The 22165-nt window shown below is 57.0% G+C and overlaps 1 protein-coding gene across 1 annotated transcript in view; it reads left to right on the forward strand.

Annotated features, from left to right (window-relative positions):
- The first annotated feature begins 250 nt into the window (after nucleotides 1–250).
- The window catches only part of GABBR1 (gamma-aminobutyric acid type B receptor subunit 1), a 48783-nt gene continuing 26868 nt past the window's right edge, over nucleotides 251–22165 (forward strand). The window contains exons 1-6 of the mRNA XM_039500528.1: nucleotides 251–326; nucleotides 3348–3423; nucleotides 3833–4036; nucleotides 4536–4724; nucleotides 17759–17779; nucleotides 21162–21322. Coding sequence (XP_039356462.1) covers nucleotides 3348–3423; nucleotides 3833–4036; nucleotides 4536–4724; nucleotides 17759–17779; nucleotides 21162–21322 — 651 coding nt within the window. The 5' untranslated portion in view covers nucleotides 251–326. The remainder of the gene's footprint in view (nucleotides 327–3347; nucleotides 3424–3832; nucleotides 4037–4535; nucleotides 4725–17758; nucleotides 17780–21161; nucleotides 21323–22165) is intronic.

Here is a 22165-nt window from a genome sequence, read left to right on the forward strand (position 1 = left end):
CCCCCAGCTTCCCCGGTTCCCCCTCGGTTCCCCTGCCGGGCTCCCCGCTGGCTCCCAGGACAATCCTCCCCCCAGGGATATTGTACCTGCATTGCTCACTTTGCACCCAACCCCAAAGAAGGCCATGTGGTGAGATATGCAGGGGTCGGGGAAGCCATTTCTGGGGGGCTGGCGGAGCAGATGGGGAGGAGGCTAGGTCATTTCTAAGAGGGGTGTTTGTGTTTCCAGCTTTCAGGGCTGGTTGGCGGGTGCCACGGTGTTGAGCGACCTGCCCTGCGCAAGGAGGGAGAACAGGCCGGCACCACCCACCACACGCCTGCCACAAGGTATATGGGGACTGCACAGGTCCACCCCAGGGAGGGCTGGCTCGGGGCTGCCCCTGCTGCTCCCTACTGGGCGGGATGAGTCCTGGGGTGTGCATGTCTGTCTGTCTGTCCCTGCTGCCCCCTGCTGGACGAGATGAGTGCTGCTGCTGCTGCTGCTGCGTGCGTGCGTGCGTGTGTGTGTGTGTGTGTGTGTGTGTGTGTGTGGAAAGTGACGCTGCTGCCTGCTCTCTACTAGCATTGGTTGTCTGTGTAAATTCCTGCTGCCCCCTGCTGGACGAGATGAGTCGTATACTCTGTGTGTGTGTGTGTGTGTGTGTGTGTAGGCAATGAGATTTACTCAGCATGTGTTTGTCCCTCCCGTAGAATGAGTCCTGCTGTGTGTGTGTGTGTGTGTGTGTGTGTGTGTGTGTGTCTGTCCGTCCCCCTCCCGGCTGCCTCAGTGAGAGGGAACGAGACCTGCGCTTTGTGTAAGTCACCCTCAGCAGCCCCTATGGGCACTGCTGTCTCTGTTCATGCTGGGACAGGGCATATCACACATTATCACTGCCACAGGCATTTGGGGTACTCTAGCAAGTACCCCCCCAACCACTAGACCGCACTCCCCTCCAAAGAGCCAGAGCTAGAACCCAGGAGTCCTGGCTCTAAGACATCCCGAGTCTCACCCACTAGATCCAGTTCACAAACCGACAGGAGGGGCACCGATTGGATATGGTAGGTTAGGAGCAGAGGCAGCTCTTCCCCTGTAATGGGCACACAGGGGGTGGGGGTCAGCAGTGGGGGCAGCTATTCCTATGCAATGGTGTCACAGATTCACAGGTTGTGCCCACTCTTGGTCCCGTGCGGTCCCTGGGGGGAACCCCCTTCAGTGTGACAGCCCTTCTCGGGGGGTCCACTCTCAGGGGTTAAGCCCCTCCGCATCCTGGAACCGCACCTCTCTGAGCCTTAGCATGCCTGTTTCTCGCCGTGGGCCCCCTCAGGGAGTCCACTCGCTCTGGACTCCTGGGGCCTCCACTCCCAGAGGAAATAATGCAACCCTGTTCTCTAGACCAAGTGGCTCTCAGCCAGCGTAAAACAGGAGGGTTTATTGAGCATCTGAACACAGCATAGGAAACTCTCAAGGCCCTCAGGCCTGGCCTCCCTCAGCACAGCACATCCAAGTCTTCCCTCCATCCAGGTGGGCTCTGCCTGCTCTTTCTCTCCAGTCCCAATCCCCCTTAGCTTTCCAGCTAGGCATCTGATATCACCTCCCCCAAGCCCCACCTCTGTCCATTGTCTTCTATCCAGGTAAACAGGGTTGCCTGGGCTTCCTCTCCTCTCCCCATCCTCAGGCTGGAACCCACTGGTCAGGTCACTGGGGTCCTCTCTTCACAGCCCATTGTTCTCCCACTGGCCAGAGCCATCTGTGACTCCTGAGCTGGGCCTCCCGGTCACCAGGTCACCAGTCGCTGGGGTATCCATTCTCCAGGCCATTGGCTGGGTTCCCAAGTTCTGTTGCAAGTCCTCTGTAACAACAAACTCCCTCTCCCATCACCTCATTAAACCAGTAACACCCCGGGAAACTGAGCCCCACCCCTTCTGCATGCAAACCATTGGAAAAAACCAGGAACACCCCCCCCCCCTCCGATCATCACAAATGGCCACACGGGGGCACTGAGGACTAGGAATGTGTAGATATTCACAGGCTGTTCGGGGGCTTATTCTCTAACTCTGCCATTATGCCCAGAATCTTTAGTCTTTCCCTCTGTGGTGCTTACTGCGTCATTCAGACCTTCTTAAAGCCCTGGGAGTGAGGTCTAGGGGTTGGGGCAGGGGGGCTGGGAGCCAGGACTCCTAGTTCTATCTAGCTGTGGTCTTTTAGAAAGGCTCCAGAGGTGATCCTGGCAATAACAGGCCAGTAAGCCTAACCTCAGTACCAGGCAAATTGACTGAAACGATAGTAAAGAACAGAATTGCCAGACACATAGATGAACATGACTTGTTGGGGAAGAGTCAACATGGTTTTTGTAAAGGGAAATCATGCCTCACCAATCTACTAGAATTCTTTGAGGGGGTCAAGAAGCATGTGGACAAGGGTGACCCAGTGGATACGGTGTATATGACAGGGATCTGTAAAATCATGATGGGTGTGAAGAAAGTAAATAAGGAAGTGTTATTTACCCCATCACATAACACAAAAGCTAGTGTCACCTCATGGAATAAATAGGCAGCAAATTTAAAACAAACAAAAGGGAGTATTTCTGCACACAATGCACAGTCAACCTGTGGAACTCTTTGCCAGAGGATGTTGTGAAGGCCAAGACTATAACAAGGTTAAAAAAAGAACTAGATAAGTTCATTGAGGATAGGTCCATCCATGGCTATTAGCCAGGATGGGCAGGGATGGTGTCCCTAGCCTCTGTTTGCCAGAATCTGGAAATGGGTGACAGGGGATGGATCACCTGTTCTGTTCATTCCCTCTGGGGCACCTGGCATTGGCCACTGTTGGAAGACAGGATAATGGGCTAGATGGACCCAAGGGCGGCTCCAGGCCCCAGCACGCCAAGTGCATGCTTGGGGCGGCAAGCCGCGGGGAGCGCTCTGCCGGCGCTGCGAGGGCGGCAGGCAGGCTGCCTTCAGCGGCATGCCTGCGGAGGGTCTGCTGGTCCTGCGGCTTCGGAGGTCCGAAGGCAGCCTGCCTGCTGTGCTTGGGGCGCTAAAATGCCTAGAGCTGCTCCTGGATGGACCATTAGTCTGATCCAGTCTGGCCGTTCTCATGTTCTTACCTCAGGCTCTGGAAGGAGTGTGATCTAGTGGGTTAGAGCAGGGGGGCTGGGAGCCAGGACTCCTGGGTTCTCTGCTGGCTCTGGGAGGGCAGTGAGGTCTAGTGGGTTAGAGCAAGAGTAAGGTCTTTGGGAGCCAGGACTCCTGGGTTCTTGCCTTGTCGTAACCTGTGGCAGTTGGCCCTCTGTGTAATCATGTGGGGGACAGGTTGTATCCCCATCCCCTATCCCCATTCTCATTGCCTCTCCCCTCCACCTGCAGATGCTGCTCCTGCTGCTGAGCGTGGTGCTAATTTCAGATCCTGGCTCTGGGGCGCTGGGACTCAACAGCACGACAGGTACATGGGACCCACTCCCCCTCCAGTCTCGCATGCTGGGCCAGACCCACCAGGCTTCTCCGCTCATCCCACCCCCAAAAGCCCCATAATCCACGCCAGGATCCCCCCATGCCAGCGGTGCTCCTAAGGAGCCCCCCCCGACTCCCACATATATCCCTGCATGTACCCCCGTGTGCATGCAGACACACTCAGCTCTGCACTCCTCTCCTCTGTGCATAAATGTGCATGCACTCGCACTCACTTGGGGATGCACATGGACACAAGCATGGGGAACCCAACAAAAGTACACACGCGCGAGGACGCCTCCCCCTGCACACACACTTGCTCTTCCCCCACCCACCCCACTCCTGTCCCCCCAGCTCAGCCGGAGGCCCCCCCACCTGACGGTGCCCTGCTCTGCGCCCCCCAGGCTGTGAGATCATCCACCCGCCGCGGGACGGGGGGATCCGGTACCGGGGCCTCACCCCGGACCAGGTGCAGACAGTGCGCTTCCTGCCCTTCGACTATGAGATCGAGTATGTGTGCCGGCCCGACCGCGAGATCGTTGGGCCCAAGGTGCGCAAGTGTCTGCCCAACGGGACCTGGACTGAGATGGGCCATGCCAGCCGCTGCCGTGAGTCACCCCCGGCCCCCACGCCCACCGTGGGGATGGGACACAGGGCCTTTCCGCCCTCGGGGGCACCAGCTCCGGAAGCCTGACCCCAGGGCAGGGGGATTGGCTGGCTCAGAGGGGGTGAGGAATGGGGCATGGGGTCTTTCCCCTCCAGGGGGCACTGTGTCCAACCCAGGCCCATGGTGGGGACTGACTGGCTGGCTTGCAGGGGGGCAGGGAATGGAGCATGGGGCCTTTCCCCTCTAGGGGGTGCTGTCTCCCATCTGGCCCCAGGGCAGGGACTGCCTAGCTCAGGGGGGCGGGGAATGGGGCATGGGGCCTTTCCCCTCTAGGGGTCGCTGGCTCCCATCCGGCCTCAGGGCGGGGACTGCCTGGCACAGGGGGTAGGGAATGGGGCCTGGGGTCTTTCCTCTCTAGGGGGCGCTGGCTCCAACCCAGGCTGAGGGTGGGGTGTCTCAGGGGGTGGGGCTCTGGCTCTGACTGTCCTCCTCCCCGGCAGTGCGGACCTGTCCCAAGATACACCTGAGCTTGGAGAACGGGCAGGTGGTGCCGCGCGGCATGGAGCGGGTTCCTGTGGAGGGCACCTGGGTGGAATATCACTGCAACCCTGGCTTCCGCCTGGTGGGTAGCGCCCGCAACAACTGCACCAAGGTGGGGCGCTGGAGCTTCCCCAAACCTGTCTGCGAACGTGAGTCAGGGCACGGGGGGAGGTGAGCAGAGGGGGCCCCTTAGGGGCATGTCTGGGGTGAGTGGGGCAGGGTCCGTGGCTGGGGAGGGGGCAAGGTCCGTCTGTGTGGGTCTCTGGGATGAGGGATGTGTGGAGCAGGGTCCAAGGGGTGGGCCAGGGTCTGTGTGTGGGGGTCTCTGGGGTGAGGGGTATGTAGGGCAGGGTCCATTTGGTAACCCAGAGTCCATGTGTGGGGGTTTGTGGGGAGAGGAGTGTGTGGGGCAGGGTCCATATGTGGGAGTCTCTGGGGAGAGGGATGTGTGGGGAAGGGTCCGTGGGGTGGGGCAGAGTCTGTGTCTGTGGGTCTGTGGGGAGAGAGGTGTGTGGGGCAGGCAGGCCCTCTCAGAGGTCCAGAGAGGCCCAGGCCACTTCCAGCTTTTGAGGCCCCTAGCCATAATAAAAATAAAAAATGACGACACATGAAAACAAAATAAGGCACCAAGAAAAGAGTGAGACATCATTTGAATATTTTTTTATTTAACAAATGCTTTTCTAGCCTTTTTCTGTGCAAATGCACTAATTGTTGAGGAAAAATCTAGCTTTCGTGCAATGTCACAGTTGATATTAAGCATGGTGAGCCCATTCAAATGCTCTTGTCCCATAGTTGAATGGTGATAGTTCTTTATCTGCTTCAACATGTTGAAGGTGCATTCACCTGAAGCCACTGATGCAGGTAAACTGACAAAAATACACAATGCAATTGTGATATTAGGAAACACCCTAGACCATCTAAGGAGGGGAGGGATAGCTCCATGGTTTGCGCATTGGCCTGTTAAACCCAGGGTTGTGACTTCAATCCTTAAGGGAGCCATTGAGGGATCCAGGGCAAAAATCTGTCTGAGGATTAGTCCTACTTTGAGCAGGGGGTTGAACTAGAGACCTCCTGAGGTCCCTTCCAACCCTGATATTCTATAATTTCTTGAAGCAATTCCTTTGGCGTGCAAACCAATTTAAAGTTCATGGAATATATTTGTTTGAGGAAGATGACCTCATCACTAAGATCTTTTGAGATTTCTTCGTTGCACTGTTGCTGAAATTGTTCAGCTGCAGAAAGTAGATCTTCATTACTCAGTCTGTTGAACTGCCAAAGAAACCCAAAAAGGGTACAAATTAGTCACAAATGACTCAAATTGACATGTAAGACCTGATTGAAGAGTCAATGATGACAAGGAAGACATTGACCCTATAATGCTGCTCGGTATCGCATTCAGTAGGTAAATCGCAATTGCTGAACTCAGATGAAACGCCAATATTCTGTGCTACTAATCTGGATTCAGTCAGGATCGCATCCCATTGTTCACAAATCTGTTGCATGTCATTGATAAGACTTCCAATGTTATCCCTCTCAACATCAAGTGTAGCATTGTGTGCTTCAATTACCAGATGAGTTTGGTGGATCATTGTAAGTGGTTTCATCCACAAAGATGACATCAGAATGCATTCAAATTTGGACATGTGCTTCTGAATAGATTGAAGTTCAGTTCGAGCCTGTACAGTGAGATTGAAAGATTCAAGATAATTTAAAGCCTTTCTCGTAAATTCAAATGCTGCACAACTGGTTGAACACCATCAATCCATGCAGACCATCTAGTTTTGGACATCCCATGCAGTGAAACAGGAAGATATTGCTTCAGAATTTCCCACCTTTGTGGACTGCTACTGAAGAGACTGTACATTTGCTGAACAGTTCCAAAGTAAGTAATTGTCTCCTTGGACGATTCAGCACAGTCAACACCTACAAGGTTTAGTGTGTGGTTTCCACAGCTGGAGAAAATTCAGTTTGAATTATGCTCAAGCAGAACTGCTTGTACACCTTTGTACTTCCCAGCCATATTAGATCCATTGTCATAGGCTTGACCAATGCAGACTTGAAAATCTAACTTAAAGTCTCTAGAATTGCTAGTACTCGAGCAGCAATTTCTTTTCCAGTTTTTCTCATGAAATTATCAAACAAAATAAACCTTTCTTCAACTGAAAATTTTGAGCTGTCTACAATCTTAATATACCGAATAACTATAGTAGTCTGTTCCCTGTGAGAACAATCTGGAGTGGCATCGACAAAGATTGAAAATACTTGGCATTTTGAATCTCATCAAGAATTGTTGTTTGTACAAATGACCCACATAGCTCAATAAACTTGTTTTTTATGCGTGTGGAGAGATAATGGACTTGCATGTGCTTTTGATTCTTGCAATTCTCACACACGTTTAACATGCTCTGATAAAAGTGGGTCATATTTGCTGAAGAGCTCAACTATGCCTAGAAAGTTTCCATTTGCACGATCACGAATACATTGACTGGAACCAAAGAAAGCCAATCCCCGCTCAGAAAGAAAAAGGATGATATTCAGGATGTGCTCAGGAAGTTTTTTCCAGTTATTAGTTTCTGTAGAGAGTTCAGTCAGGAGTAAATTCTCAACTGAACTTTCAGCTGATGCTGTCCTACTGGCTGATTTCTATGCAACATCATTTTCTTTGTGTGACGTTGAACACTCATGTGATGGTATTCGGTCTTTCAACTTCCTCCAACCTCTCTTGATGCTCCATCCTGATTGATCAGAGAGAACTGATGTATTTGTAGCTTTTTTTGTTCAAAATGAACCAGGGTGCACAGTACAGAGATTGTTTTTCCATACTCCAGTCTCTTGTGCAGGTCTCACCATTTGGAAGAGTTTTTGAATGTCAGCAGATGAGTAGGGAAAGTGGGATTATCAGCATCTTGTGGAATGTTACTTGGAATTTCAAAACAACTAATTTGAAGAAAAGACTGCATTTGGCCAGCATTGCTCTTGTCAATAATTCCAATGTCAGTCAGTCAAACCTGTAGTACTCATGAATTGCTCTTGCTGCATAAGATCTACATCTTCCTGTTGCTGTTGAGTTTCTTGATCGTACACAGGATCTTCTGCTGCATCTGTTACTGTTGGCACATCTCCTTAACTACTGTCCTGATGTTCAGGTATTGGCATTGAAATATCACTTGTTGCAGTTGTGGAGTTTTCATTATCTGTAGCATTGTTTATTGGGTAAGGTGTGTTTTCCAGTGGTTTGAGAAATGAAGTTATTGGCTTTGAGCTCTTAGCTGCTGCTTCACTCAGTTGTTTTCGCTGTCTCTTGCTTGCACCACTTTCAAATTTCTGCTTCATAGTGATCTATCTGGTCAATATGTAGCATATCCACACTTGAAATATTCTGCTCTAAGTAAGTAGCTTATCTACGCTTGAAATCTTCCACTGTAAACATGTACACTGTTAGGTTCTAAGGAGGCCTCAGGCCTACCCAAGGTGCTCTGCAAGAACGAGGCCGACACTCACACTGTGAGTAATTGGCTTTAATGAAGGTAAAGTGACACACCCGCAACAGGGACTCCAAGCGTTGCCGTCACAGAGGCGGGGAACCCAGCGCCCTGGAGCTTGGCCTGGTACGGAGTCCAAACACGCATACAAAGCACAGCTATATTTATATCAACAGTGGCAAAGCAGCTCATGCATAATGCAAAAGGGGCTTTCCACCCTCCGGGACCGCCTAGGGCCGTCCCCCATGGCCCAGGGCCAGGGGCTTTCCACACAGCGGATCCAACCGGTCATGGCCGGTTGGGGCTAGCGCGCCGTGCCCTATAGTAACTGGGCGCTGAGAAAGCGGAGCTGCCTGAACTAGGCCGTAACAATATCTTCCGCAACTCCCTACCTTCCTACATTTCCTCCCCTCGCTTTCTACAGCGCCTCCAAAGACCCCGAGGACCCCACAAAGCCGCGTGCTACACAACAACACTTACGGACACATAAGCAACACAAATATAAGCAAACAAAGCCAAAAAGGCACAAAAGGGTCACAACAAGGCCTTGTACAAAATGTGCGGCCCAACCGTGCAACGAAGACAGCCATGACCACAGCCAGGAATCGTCTTGTTGCTGGCGGATGCCCTCCGCCAGGTGGCGAAGGCGTTCCAAGTCGGCTTCGATGGTGGCCCCTGCATCTGTAATATTAAAACAACACATACCAGTAAAATCGGAACAGGAGTGGCCATGTCGCAACAACAAATAATCAACAGCCATGAGGTTCAGCAAAACTCCCCTGCGGACTTCCCCCAATTCTTGGGTTAGCAACGCAAGGACGGTAGAGGTTAAATTAAGTGCCTTTGCCACAGTGCAAGCAAGATGAGCTATGGCATGATAATTATGCGCCACAAGGCCGAGGATGCCAACCAAGGTAAAGGTAAGAGCTGCCGCCTCCCGTTCCGAAAACAAGGTAACGTCTGCCTTACAGGTAGAGTCCAGGGGGATGCTTTCCCACCTGTGGCGGCTCACGCCCCCGGTGGGTGTGGAAAAAGGAGGGGGGCCACTCGGCCAATGGCACAGGGACCCCCAGAACTATTGGCGGGAACATAGGTGTAGGCAGTGCGGCCGCACAATAAAAACCACCCCACAGGTAATTTCATGTGTCCATATGCAAAGGAAACTTCGCTCTGATGGCGGCAGGATAACTCGGTGTTGGCATGGTTAGCGGCCACATGCTTGGCATTAACAAAATACATGCAAGTACTCACGGCCGTCACATTGGCCAGGCGAAATGAGTACATGCTGGCATCCAAAGAATACTGGGCAGGACCTAAAGCATACAATTCTTTATACGGCAGATCCCTCGGGATATCATGCAGCCATGAGTGCTGTTGTAGCACCTCCAGCTCGGCACAAACACCAACAAAACAGGTTTCCATAAGGGCTCCTACAGCATATACGTGAGGAAGGCAAAAGGCCGTTGCATTCATGGCACTCTGCACCAATGTCAGCCAAGCATTCACTGGAGATGTGATGCCCAGCACGGCGCCCCCCCTTACAAGGAGCGCTGCGATAAGTGAGAGAGCGAAACCATATGGGGGTAGTCCTCTCCCTCCGTCAGGATGTGAGCCCAGCCTTCCCCTGCCGCCAGGACCACGGTGGCTTGTGGATCGCGTTGTGGTACCATCCACCATACGCTCGCTAGGACATGCCACGCAGTATCGCTTGGGGTGTGCGTCTCTAGACCTGCGGGAGGTAAAGGGACAAGTTTACACAATGCCTCCCCTTGTTCCCATTGCACCGGCTCCGTGCTCACATTAGTACACGAGAGGAGGTTCAGTGAGCGGTCTGAGCTCAGCCAGTACGGGGGGTAGCTCTGTAAGCCCCCGAGTACTGGCAAAATGCAGAAGAGGCAGGGAGGGTCACACCAGAGCTGCGCCTGGGCGGTCTAGGGGGCCGCCATCTGCCCCGCCTCACAGTGCAGGGGTGAGGGGCATGCAACATTACGACACCCTGCACGGGGTCTACGACCCCCGGTGTGTGCTTAAGGTCCACCTGCAGAGTCGCCGGCACCTGAGGGGCCACAGTGAATCGTTGGAAGGGTGTCTGGCACCCGCCCAGTAGGCGGTTGTTCAGCAGCCAGACGGCTTGCTCTAATACCCCCGACCAACCACGCAGCGTGTGGGTGGGTGTAAGGCGGCGAATCTGATCTTTCAGGAGTCCGTTAAGGCGCTCGATGAGCCCACTCGCTGTCGGCATATAGGGAAGGTGGTAATGCCAATCGACTCCAACGTCAGCAGCCCAGGCTCGAACAGCCTGGGCCATGAAGTGGGTCCCTTGGTTGCTTTGTAGCGAGCGCGGGGTCCCGTAGCGGGAACATAACTGCTGCAAGGCGATCAGCGTTGTGGCCGCTGCCGCGGATGCACTGGGGTGCACGAAAAGCAGTCCAGTGTAAGTGTCCACTGCTGTCAGGGCATATTGCCAGCATCGCTCCTGCGGCAATGGCCTTATGTAGTCCACCTGCCAGTCCTGGCAGGGACCAGTGGCTCGGTGGATCCTGCCGGTTGGACCCGGGAGGGCCAGGGGCGCCACGCGAGAACAGACCGGGCAACTTGCGCGGACGGTGCAGGATGCTGCCAGCGGTAATGAGACGCCCTGACGCCATGCTGCGTATTGAGTCGCGCGAGCCCCACGGTGACTCCCCTCTACATGGTAGCGCTCCGCTACCTGTATGACCTCACTGCGGGCCATCTCGTCGGCTGCTGCATTCCAATGGGCCTCGGTGGTTTTGGCCTTTGTATGAGCATCTACGTGCCGTACTGCTAGGGGGGCTCATTTGGCGTAGCTCAGGAGCTGCTGCCATAGCACCGCCCCCCACAAAGGCCGGTCGGCCAGTTCCCACCCTTTTGCTTCCCAGGCGGTTACCCAGGTGTGGAGGCCCTTGTAGAGCGCCCAGCTATCGGTGTACAGATACATGCGTGGCGGGGACCCCTCAATGGCCAGGGTAGCCGCCCGTAGTTCAGCCCATTGGCTAGAACCGGCTGTCCCCCACACCATAGCCACAACGTCTGCGTAAGGGGCATATGCTATTGCCCTCCACTGGCGGGTCCCTTGTGCGGTATAAGCCATCGACCTGTCCGTGAACCATGCATAGTTCTGCTCCTCGGTGGGCAGCTGGTCCACCGGGGGGGCCTCCTCCACCGGGAAGGGGGGCACCGGATCCTCCACAGGGGGCAGTTCGTCCGTGAGAGAGGGCACGTACTCAAAAGTAACGGCTCCCAATAACACAGCGTGGGGGGTGGAAATCGTAGGCTGTCCGAGCAGCATGCGCTGCTGCAAGTAATGCTTCCATTTAAAGAGGGTAGCGCTCTGGGCGACCCCAGTCTGTACCTGGGTGCGGTCCTCCTGCACCCAGCGCCCCAGGGGTATAGGCGTTCGCACTATCACCGGCGTGGGACCGGTTACGCGCTCCGTATCCTGTAATGCCCATACTACGGCAAGGATTTGTTTCTCCAAAGGGGTGTAGCCAGGCTCCGCCCCCTTCAGGGGGCGGGACCAGAAGCCAATAGGCTCTTTCTGTTGGCCCCCCACCAGCTGCCAGAGCCCCCAGGAGGCCACGTCCGCCACTGTGGTGACGTCCAGCTCAAAGGGGACCCCCGGCAGGGAGGCGTGGAGCTGGGCATGCGTAAGCAAAGCATCTTTACACAGATCAAAAGCAGTCTGGTGGCTGCGCTCCCAGTGCCGTGGGGCCGCCTTCCGTACGAGGGTCTGCGGGGGTCGCATCAAAAAGGCGAGGTGGGGGATAAAAGCCCGCCAGAAACCAAGGAGACCAAGGAAAGCCTGCAACTCCTTCTTGGTCTGGGGCATGGGGTAGCCCTGCACGGTTTGCCGGACTTTCTGGGGGATCTGGCGCTCTGGTCCTGCCCACATGATCCCTAGGAAAACAACTGTTTGGGCAGGCCCCTGTATTTTTTGTGGGTTCAGGGTCCAGCCCCGCGTCTCCAGGCCCGTTGTGACGGCGTGCAGGGCATCGGCCACCACCTCTCAGGAGGGGCCTGAGACCATAACATCATTGATGTAATGATAGCTGCGGGACGATGGGGGCAACTGCACGCGGGCCAGGTCAGTGCTAACCAATTGATGGCATATGGTTGGGGAGTGCTTCCACCCCTGTGGCAACATACAAAAGGTGTATTGTCGGGCCTGCCATGAAAAGGCGAACTGCTCCTGACTACTCGGGGCAATGGCAATGGAGAAAAAGGCATTGGCAAGATCCAGGCCGGCGTGCCATGGCTGGGCAGCCGCTGCGATGCGCTCTATTAAGGTCACTATGTCTGGCACAACGGCCGTCAATGGGGGAGTCACCTTGTTAAGCTCCCTATAGTCCACCGTCATTCGCCACGTCCCGTCCGGTTTCCGCACTGGCCAGATGGAGCTGTTGTAGGGGCTCAAGGTGGGTCTAATAACCTTGGCTTCCAACAGGGCAGTGATCGTTTGAGTGATCTCCTCCTCCCCTCTGGGGAGGCGGTACTGCTTCTTGAAGACCACAGCGGTCGGGGCAGGCAACACCACCGGCTCCCAGTGAGGGGTGCCTCGTAAGATAGTCAGTAGTCGCACCTCCCGCACCTGCGCCGCGCTTACGTACCAGGGATGGCCAAAAGCAAACAGGCCGTACTGCGTATCCATGGAGCGGCCTCGAAGAACATCTATGCCCAGGATGTATTCCCCAATAGCTGTGGCTAGGATCGTGGCCTGGAATGGGGGCGCCTTCCCCAGGGTCAGTGTGACGGTAACCTCATACGCCTGGGTTTCAGCTCCTCCGAGGCCCTTCACCAGGGCTGCGCGGCCATGGGTTTGCGCCGAGTGCAGGATGGTGACTTCAGCTCCAGTATCGAGCAGCGCCAACACGTGCTGCACGCCTCCCCTCGGCCAGCGGATCGTTAGGGGTACGTAGGGGCGTTGGTCCCCCGCCTCCCTCCTGTACGCCGCTGCTGCCACGCACGGAACGGAGGACCCGCCACCCCCTCAGTAGGGGTGTGGCAACTGCCACTCAGCTGGCGGGGCGGAGGGCTCGACAGCCTTGCTGCGCTCCACCTCCTTCTCCCCTTCACCCCCGGTGTTTGCTTAGAGGGAGGCAACTGCATCCAGCGCTTATACAATTCTGCTGTCGGCTTCGCATTGATATCATCACGAGGGACACCAGCCTGCAAAAGGTCTAGCCACAACGTCTTTCGGGGCACACGCAATTCTCCCTTCTCCTGCCCCCCACCGGTCTGGCCCTTCCCCGGCTGTCCCTTGGTGACCCGGACGCCTCGGGGCCGTACCCCTGCCAGGGCAGTTTCTAGTTGTGTGAAGGTGATAGCCAACTCTCCGACTCGCCTGTCTGCTGCCATGACGACGGCGAGGAGGGAGGGCTTCAGTTCATCTGGGGCCAGGCGTAATAGAGTGGCCTTGGTTGACTTTGTTACCGGCATATCGTCGTGTCCGTCCGTACCCCCCGTTGCGACGGCCCAGGCCATCCCCAATTGCCGCAGCGCTCGTACTCCCTCGGCAATGGTTTTCCAGGGTGAAACTTGGGCCTCCAGCTCTCCCACAGATGGATATGCCGCATCTACTGCCACCGCTAACCAGTGGTACAAAGACGGGGACGCAATGTCCTGCCCGTTCGCCTTTTGGGTGGGGGGGGGGGGTTGGACAGTTGCGCATGTACCTGCGAGTCCAGGGACAAGACCCCCAGCTGCTGCAGCTCCATTTGGAGAAGCAGGACGGTGTTCCCAGCGCTGTCCCACACTCTGACGAGCCAGCCTAAGACGTTCTCGCCAGGTTCTTGTCGGAACGTCTTTATAATCTCCTGTAACTCAGTGGTCTTATAGGTTCGGGTTATGGGTGGCAACAATTTGTCGCCCGCCACCTGTAGTTCTTGCACCGGGCGGGCCTGCGCTACCGCGAGCTTTGGCTCCTCATCCTCCTCTGAGGAGGAGGACGAGTCCCATATGTTACCGTCCCAGGCTGCGGGGTCCCAGAAGGGGGCTGCAGTTACCGCCCGGACCTGCGCTGTGGTCACTGGCCGGTGCCCAAGCTTGAGGCGTCGCTTATTTGCTAACACCTCACAGCGTCTTGTCAACTCTTGGGCGCGTTCCGCCTGGGAGGTAACGACCTCCTGGGCCACAGCGTGGGCCTCGGCCATTGCCGTGCACTCAGCTGTCTTCCTCTCCAGGGCCCGCTGCAGGCGGAGCACCTCCTCATTCTGGTCCCGGAGGGCAGTGAGGAGGAGCCATCCCAGCTCTCCCATTGCCTGCCGCTCCGTCCCGGATCGCCGGTTCGCCCGCAGCCGCTGCAACCCTTCGAGCAGCCGCTCGGGCGTAACTCCAGCTACTTGCTGGAATTCTGGCCATTCGGCCGGAGCAGCCCAGCCTGCCAAAGTCCGCGCTACTGACCCCCAACGCTCCGTCTGGGGCCACCCCGATATGTGCTGTAGGGACAGCGACGGCTTCCCTACTTCCCCTACCTTTGGCCAAAGCGGCATCGTCTCCCAGAGCACCCTGCTCACTGCGCCAATTGTTAGGTTCTAAGGAGGCCTCAGGCCTACCCAAGGTGCTCTGCAAGAACGAGGCCGACACTCACACTGTGAGTAATTGGCTTTAATGAAGGTAAAGTGACACACCCGCAACGGGAACTCCAAGCGTTGCTGTCACAGAGGTGGGGAACCCAGCGCCCTGGAGCTCGGTCTGGTACGGAGTCCAAACACGCATACCAAGCACAGCTATATTTATATCAACAATGGCAAAGCAGCTCATGCATAATGCAAAAGGGGCTTTCCACCCTCCAGGACCGCCTAGGGCCGTCCCCCATGGCCCAGGGCCAGGGGCTTTCCACACAGCGAATCCAACTGGTCATGGCCGGTTGGGGCTAGCGCGCCGTGCCCTATAGTAACTGGGCGCTGAGAAAGCGGAGCTGCCTGAACTAGGCCGTAACAATATCTTCCGCAACTCCCTACCTTCCTACATACACAAATGCTGAAAAGACTTAAAATGAAGGAATACTAATGAAGAACACAAAATGAAACAGTCAGACAGGTTATTATCCTTATCGCTGAATCAAACTCAAGCATGCAAGGTATAATATAACAGGCTGAGGTGAAGACAAAGGGATGACATAGAAATAGTAAACACAGACACAGGTACAGACAGAGGGATAATGTCCAAAAATTTCAAATGTGTGTCCTCATGAAACGCACTATACAAGTTTGTCCTCAAAAATGTTCACCTTGAATCTGGGCCTATACACAACAACAGCCTATGATGATGGCCAAGCTACCGAGCTAGGGCTCAGTCAACCAACCAGTCACCTCTTTTAGCTACAATATGAAAATAATAATGAGGAATTCTCACACATAAATAATTCCTTAGTCAACTATATGTAAAACTATAAAGACACTAAAATGTAACAATTCTCTACCTTTTTAACACACACTTGATCCAGCACCAGCCACTAGTAGTGGTTTGTTTATATAATCAGCTGATCTGAGAGGACACGTTCATCACGGTCTAATCTTGTGCCATTAGGACTGATATATTTTTATCAATATTTATTGAACATTTTAACTCTTTAATATGACAAAATCTATATCAGTTAACAAAAAAATTATGTCTTTTACCAAATCACATCTCTTATTTGCTTAAATTTGCAGCTCTAAGCTGAGAGTGTGTCACATTTTGGTCCGATAGGGATGTGCATAAAAATAAGTTATGAAACTCATCAAATGCCAAAAAATTAACAAGTGTCTACACTTGAGGCCCAGGCCAAATGGCCCTCCTGGCCCCCCCTCCGATTGGCTCTGGGGGCAGGGTCTTTGGGGTGAGTCAGAGGCCATGTGTGTGGGTCTGTGGGGACAGAGGTGCATGGGGCAGGGTCAATGGAGTGGGCCAGGGTCTGTGTGTGTGGGTCTCTGGGATGAGGGGTCTGTGGGGCAGGGTCTTTGGGGTGGGTCAGGGTCTGTGGGGGGGTCTCTGGGGAGAGCTGTGTGAGGGGCAAGGTCCCTGGGGTGGGCCAGGGTCCGTGTGTGGGGGTCTCGGATGAAGGGTGTGTGGGGCAGGGTCCGTGGGGTGGGCCAGAATCCATGTGTGTGGGTCTCTGGGGACAGCTGTGTGTGGGGCAGGGTCCATGTGTGGGGGTCTGTGGGGAGAGGGGTACAGGGCTACTCAGAGCATTCAGGGGGCCTGGGGAAAAGCAATTTTGGGGGCCCTTTCCATAACAAAAAGTTGCAATACTATAGAATGCTATATTCTCATGGGGGCCCCTGCGGGGCCCAGGGCCTGGGGCAAATTGCCCCACTTGCCCCCCCCCCGGGCGGCCCTGGAGGGTTATATGAGGCAGGGTCCATGTGTGTGGGTCTCTGGGAAGTGGGGTGTAAGGGGCAGGATCTGTGGGGTGGACCAGGGTCCGTGTGTGTGGGTCTCTGGGAACAGGGATGTGTGGGGCAGGTCCATGGGGTGGGCCAGCATCTGTGGGGGGGTGTCTTTGGAATGAGGGTGTGTGGGGAAGGCCTGGTCCTTGGGGTGGGCCAAGGTCTGTGTGTGTGGAATTCTGGGGTGTGGGGTGTGCGGGGCAGGGCCCCGTGGAGTGGGCCAGGGTCTTGGTGTGGGGGTCTCTGGGGATAGCTCTGTGTGAGACAGGGTACATGGGGTGGCCAGGATCTGTGTGTGTGGGGGGGTCCCTGGTATGAGGGATGTGTGGGGCTGAGTCCATGGAGTGTGGCAGAATCCGTGTGTGGGGTCTCTGGGATGAGGGGTGTGTGGGGCAGGATCTGTGGGGCGGGCCAGGGTCAGTGTGTTGTAGTCTCTGGGATGAGGGGTGTATGGGGCAGGGTCCATGTGTGGAGGTCTGTGAGGAGAGGAGTATGTGAGGCAGGGTCTGTGTGTGTGGGTCTCTGCGGAGTGAGGTGTGAGGGGCAGGTTCGGTGGGGTGGGCCAGGGTCAGTGTGTTGTAGTCTCTGGGGTGAGGGGTGTGTGAGGCAAGGTCCAGGGGGTGTGGCAGGGTCCACGTGTGAGAGTCTCTGGGGAGAGGGGTTTGTAGGACAGGCTCTGTGTGTGGGGTTCTCTGGGGTGAGGGGTATGTAGGGCAGGGTCCATGGAATGGGCCAGGGTCCATGTGAGTGGGGTCTGTGTATGGAAGGGTGTGTGGGGCAGGGTCCATGGGGTGGGCCAGGGTCCTGGTGTGGGGGTCTCTGGGGATAGCTCTGTGTGAGGCAGGATACATGGGGTGGCCAGGGTCCATGTGTGGGGGTCTCTGGTATGAGGGATGTGTGGGGCTGAGTCCGTGGAGTGTGGCAGAATCTGTGTGTGGGGTCTCTGGGATGAGGGGTGTGTGGGGCAGGGTCGGTGGGGTGGGCCAGGGTCAGTGTCTTGTAGTCTCTGGGGTGAGGGGTGTGTGGGGCAAGGTCCAGGGGGTGTGGCAGGGTCCACGTGTGAGAGTCTCAGGGGTGAGGGGTATGTAGGGCAGGGTCCATGGGGTGGGCCAGGATCCATGTGAGTGGGGTCTGTGTGTGGAAGGGTGTGTGGGGCAGGGTCCATGGGGTGGGCCAGAGTCCATGGGCGGTGTCTCTGGGGCAGGGCTATGGGAGGGGCTGGATCCTCTGGGCTATCTCTGGGGTTGGGGTGGGTGCCTGGGGCATCTCCCCCCTCCCATCAGTCTCAGCCCCTCTCTCCTTCCCCCACAGTGCGACGCCCGATCTCCACAGGTGAGTGGCTCTCGGGAGGTCCCCTCCCTCTGTCTCCCCTTCCCCCCCGGGGCGGGTGCTGAGCTCTGCCCATTCTCAGCCATGCCCTTTGGCCCCATGAGCAGCTCCCCTGCTGCCCATGCCAGGCACCCTGGGGATTTGAGCCTGGCATGGGTCACTCCGGGGCATTTACCCTCCTTGGTTCCCCCAGCCAGCCACAGGACCAGGGGCTGGGCCCTCCACCTCCCAGCGCCCCAGAGAGATCGGTGACCCCCTCAGGTTCCAGAGCCAACTGGCTCCTCCCCCTGCGCTCATTGTGCGGGCACGGGGGTGAACTCCTGAGGCCATCCTGTAGCCAGTACCATGCTGCTGAGTTGGGAGAGGATGAGCCCCAATTCCCTTCTCCCACCTTGTCCTAACGGCCCAGCCAGCTGATCCACCAGGGTGATGCTGAGTTTCGCCTGAAACCTGCAGCCAAACGCCTCTGTCCCAGAGTCTGGCAGCCAGCTCGAGGGCATCAGCCACCGGGCTGGGGCTCAGGACACCTTGGTTCCATTTTCAGCGGTGCTACAGGCCCCACATGAGAGAAAGTGACTTCCCCTGCCCGTACTTCAGTTTCCCCATCTGTAAATGGGCTCTACAGGGCAGGGAATGACTCCAAGTGCATCACGGAGCACTACGTGTCTGGGAAGTGCCTGGCACGACAGGGCCCCAACCTCAGGATGTTCATTTGCCTTTTATCCTGGTCACTCTGAATGCCCCTTGGGGTAGGGGAGGTTCTCCTGCAGACCCTGCATGTCCTGACTTGTACCAGCCCTCTGGGGATGGGCAGTGAAGTCCAGGAACTGGGAGATAGAAACTATGGTGCCAATCTTTGCCAAGGGGCCTGGCTACGGCTAGCTTCAGCCCCATCTGTGTATGGCAGATGTCCACATATGGCGAGGCTGGCGCGGGGCCTGGCACCTCCCCCCCCCACATTGCTGCCTGGGTGAGGGCAGGTGGAGCTGGGCAAAGGCTGAATTCCTATCTATCTATCTATCTATCTATCTATCTATTCCTGTATACCCCATCTCTCTCTCTATTTCCTTAGTCATTTTCCCAGTTATCCATGTATCCCTGTTATCTGCATCCAGGTGCCCACCTACATCCCTCCATCCCATCCCGTTATCCTTTCATCCATCCATCCACCCATCCCTCACTCTGTTTATTGCTGTCTATCTGTCTGTCAATTTATCTGTCCACTGGTCGGTCCATCCCCATATCTCTAGCCACCTGCTCATCCCTGCATCCATCCGGCCTTCCAGTCATCTCTTGACCCATCCATTTCCCTAGCTGTCCGTCCCTCTACCTGTTCACCCATTCATTCTCCTGTCTCCATCCATCCATATTTCTTTATCCATCCCTCGCATCCATTTAGCTGTCTCTCTCCATCCATTTTTCTAGCATCTATCCACCCTCCCATCCATCTCGCTCTCTCCCCCCATCCATTTCTCTAGCTAGCTATTCCTCCCTCTGTCTAGCCACCCACCTGTCCTCTGGTCCAGCTGAGGCTGCAGGAAGGGGGGTGGGTGAAGCCTGGGTGGAGAGCACCCCCTGCTGCTCCAAGAGGCCATGGCCCCTATGCCCCTGGGAGACGAGTAGAGCCCAGCACTCTGCCATGTGCATGCCCCCTGCCCCTCACCTGCTCCCCAGGGGAGCTTCCCTCACCTATACCCGGGGAGCTCCTGCCATGTGTCTTTGGGGAACACCACAACCCAAGTTCTGCCTCCCGCCAAGCATCCCCCCGCTGGCGTCCATCCGAGCGCAGCTGTGGGTTGTTACCTGGGCTAAGAGTGGGAGGGGGAAGGATGCTGCTCTTAGAGCATGTTGATTTGGGGAGGTGTCCCCTCACTGTCCCTCCCCCCCCTCCCATGAGGGGATCCCACAGGGTCTATGGCCCCACTGGGTGTGAATGCAGCCAAATGCCAGTGCATGGTGGGAGGGAACCTCTGCCCTGCCCCTCCACACAGCCCCCTTCCCCACTCCTCCCCCACTAACCCCCTCCCTGCCTCTCCCCCCCAACCGCGTCCTCCACTCCTCCCCCCACAACACAACCTCCCGCACCAACCCCTCTGCTCCACTCCTACTCCCGTTGCTTTTCACCACACCCCCATCCTACCATCCTCCACTCTCTGCCCTCCCTTACTCCTCCCCTCCATCTTTCTCCTCTTCCCTCTACCCTCCCTTCCCACCCTTGCATCTTTCCCCCTCCCAGCACCTCCCTCCATCCCTCTCCTCCCCTCTCATCCTTCCTTCTCCCCTCCCCTCCCATCCCTGCATCCTCCATCCTTCCCTCCTTTCCCCACTCCCCCACATCCCCTTGCCCACTCTCATCCTTCTCCCTCCCCTCTCTCCCTCTTCCTCCTCCCTCTTCCCCTCCCCTCCTATCCCTGTATCCTTCCCTCCCCTCGCTCCTCCCCTGCCTATTATCATCCTTCCCCTCCATCCTTCCCCTTCCCTCCCTCAATCTTCTCCCTTCTCTCCCCTCCCATCCCTGCATCCCCTTCATCCTTCCCCTCCCCTCCCCTTGCTCCTCCCTTTCCCTCACTGTATCCCTCCATCCTTCCCTCCCCTCCTTCCCCACTCCTCTCCGCATCCCTATCCACTCTCATCCTCCTCCCTCTCTCCACCCCCTTCCTCCATCCTTTCCTCTCCTCCCTTCCCCATTCCTCTGCCACATCCCTCCCCTTGCCCACTCTCATCCTTCCCTCTCCCTCCTCTCCCATCCCCTCCCCTCCATCCCTCTTCCTCCCATCGCTGTATCCTTTCCTCCCCTCGCTCCTCCCCTTCTCACTCTCATCCTTCCCCCTCCATCCTTCCCCTTCCCTCCCTCAATCTTCTCCCTTCCCTCCTCATCCCCTCCCATTCCTGCATCCCTCCATTCTTCCGGCCCTTTGCTCCTCCCCCACCCCTCCATCCTTCCCCCTCCCATACCTGCATCCCTGAATCCTCTCCCTCCTCCCCTCCATCCTTCCCCTTCCACTTCCATCGCTACTCCCCCTCCATCTCTCCCCCTCCACTCCCAGCATCCCTCCCCTTCCCCTCCATCTCTCCCCTCCGCTCCCTTCCCTTCCTCCATCCTTCCTCCACTCCCAGCATCCCCTTCCTCCATCTCTCCCCTCCTCCTCCTCGCTCCACCCACTCCCCTCCTCGCTCCTCCCCTCCCTGCATCACCGCATCCCCGCCCCTCGCTCCCTCCCGGCCGGTCCCCCAGCCGTCGCAGAGCCGCGCGCCATGGCCGGGCCCCGGGCCGCCGCCGCCGCCCCCCGCGCGCCCCAGCCCTGCGCGGCCCGGCCCGGCCCGGCCATGCGCCCCGCCGCGCTGCTGCCGCTGCTGCTGCTGACGAGCTGGCCGCTGGCCGCAGGCAGGCGGGCGGTGCACATCGGGGCGCTCTTCCCCATGAGCGGCGGCTGGCCGGGGGGCCAGGCCTGTCTGCCCGCCGTGCGCATGGCGCTGGAGGACGTGAACCGACGCCGGGACATCCTGCCGGACCACGAGCTGCGCCTCATCCACCACGACAGCAAGGTGCGGGGGGCTCTGTGGGGGGCGCGAGGCTCGGCACCAGTGGGGGGCACCGGCTGGGGGCGCGGAGCACCGGCAGGGGTGCGGGTCTGGGCAAAGAGCGCACCCGCGGGAGGCACGGGGCTGGGCATGGGGGGCTGGGCGTGGGGGCACCGGTGGGGGGGCACAGGGCTGGGTATGGGGGGTTCGGGGCTGGGCCAATGTCAGGGGCACAGGGCGGGGTATGGGGGGTGCAGGACTGACACGGGGGGCTGGGCATAGGGGGCACCAACAGGGCTGGACACAGAGCACCAAATGGGGGGCACCGACAGGGAGGGGTACTGACAGCACAGGGACCTGGGGGATAAGGGGGACACCAATGGGGTTGGCCATGGGGCTGGGCACTGGGGGCACCGATAGGGGGCCCAGGGCTGAGCATGGGGGGCACCACCAGCACGGGGGGCTGGGATACAAGGGGGACACCAACAGAGCTGGGCACGGGGGGCACCAACATCAAGGTGAGCTCAGGGGCACTGGGCTGGGCACGTGGGATATCGGGGGTACAGAACCGGACAGGGGGTACCAACAGCAAGGTGAGCAGGTACCATCTGGGGGGAGGTGGGCCTGGGGGGGCACCAGGGAATGGGCAATGAGAGGAGGAGGCAGCATTCCAGAAGTGTGTGTGTGGTGGGGGGGGGCCTGCACTGAGGAGGCAAATGGCTGGAGGGGAGACACTGAAAGATGCATGCTTCCATGTGCTGTGTCTCTCACAAGCTCATCCTGCCCCTCACACACTGCCCTGTGCTGCCCCTGGCACGTTCACCCTGCTCCTCTCTCACTCCCCTGTGCTGCCTCTAGCACACTCCC

This window comes from Mauremys reevesii, linkage group 15, assembly GCF_016161935.1.
Source record: "Mauremys reevesii isolate NIE-2019 linkage group 15, ASM1616193v1, whole genome shotgun sequence".
Lineage (NCBI taxonomy): Eukaryota > Metazoa > Chordata > Testudines > Geoemydidae > Mauremys > Mauremys reevesii.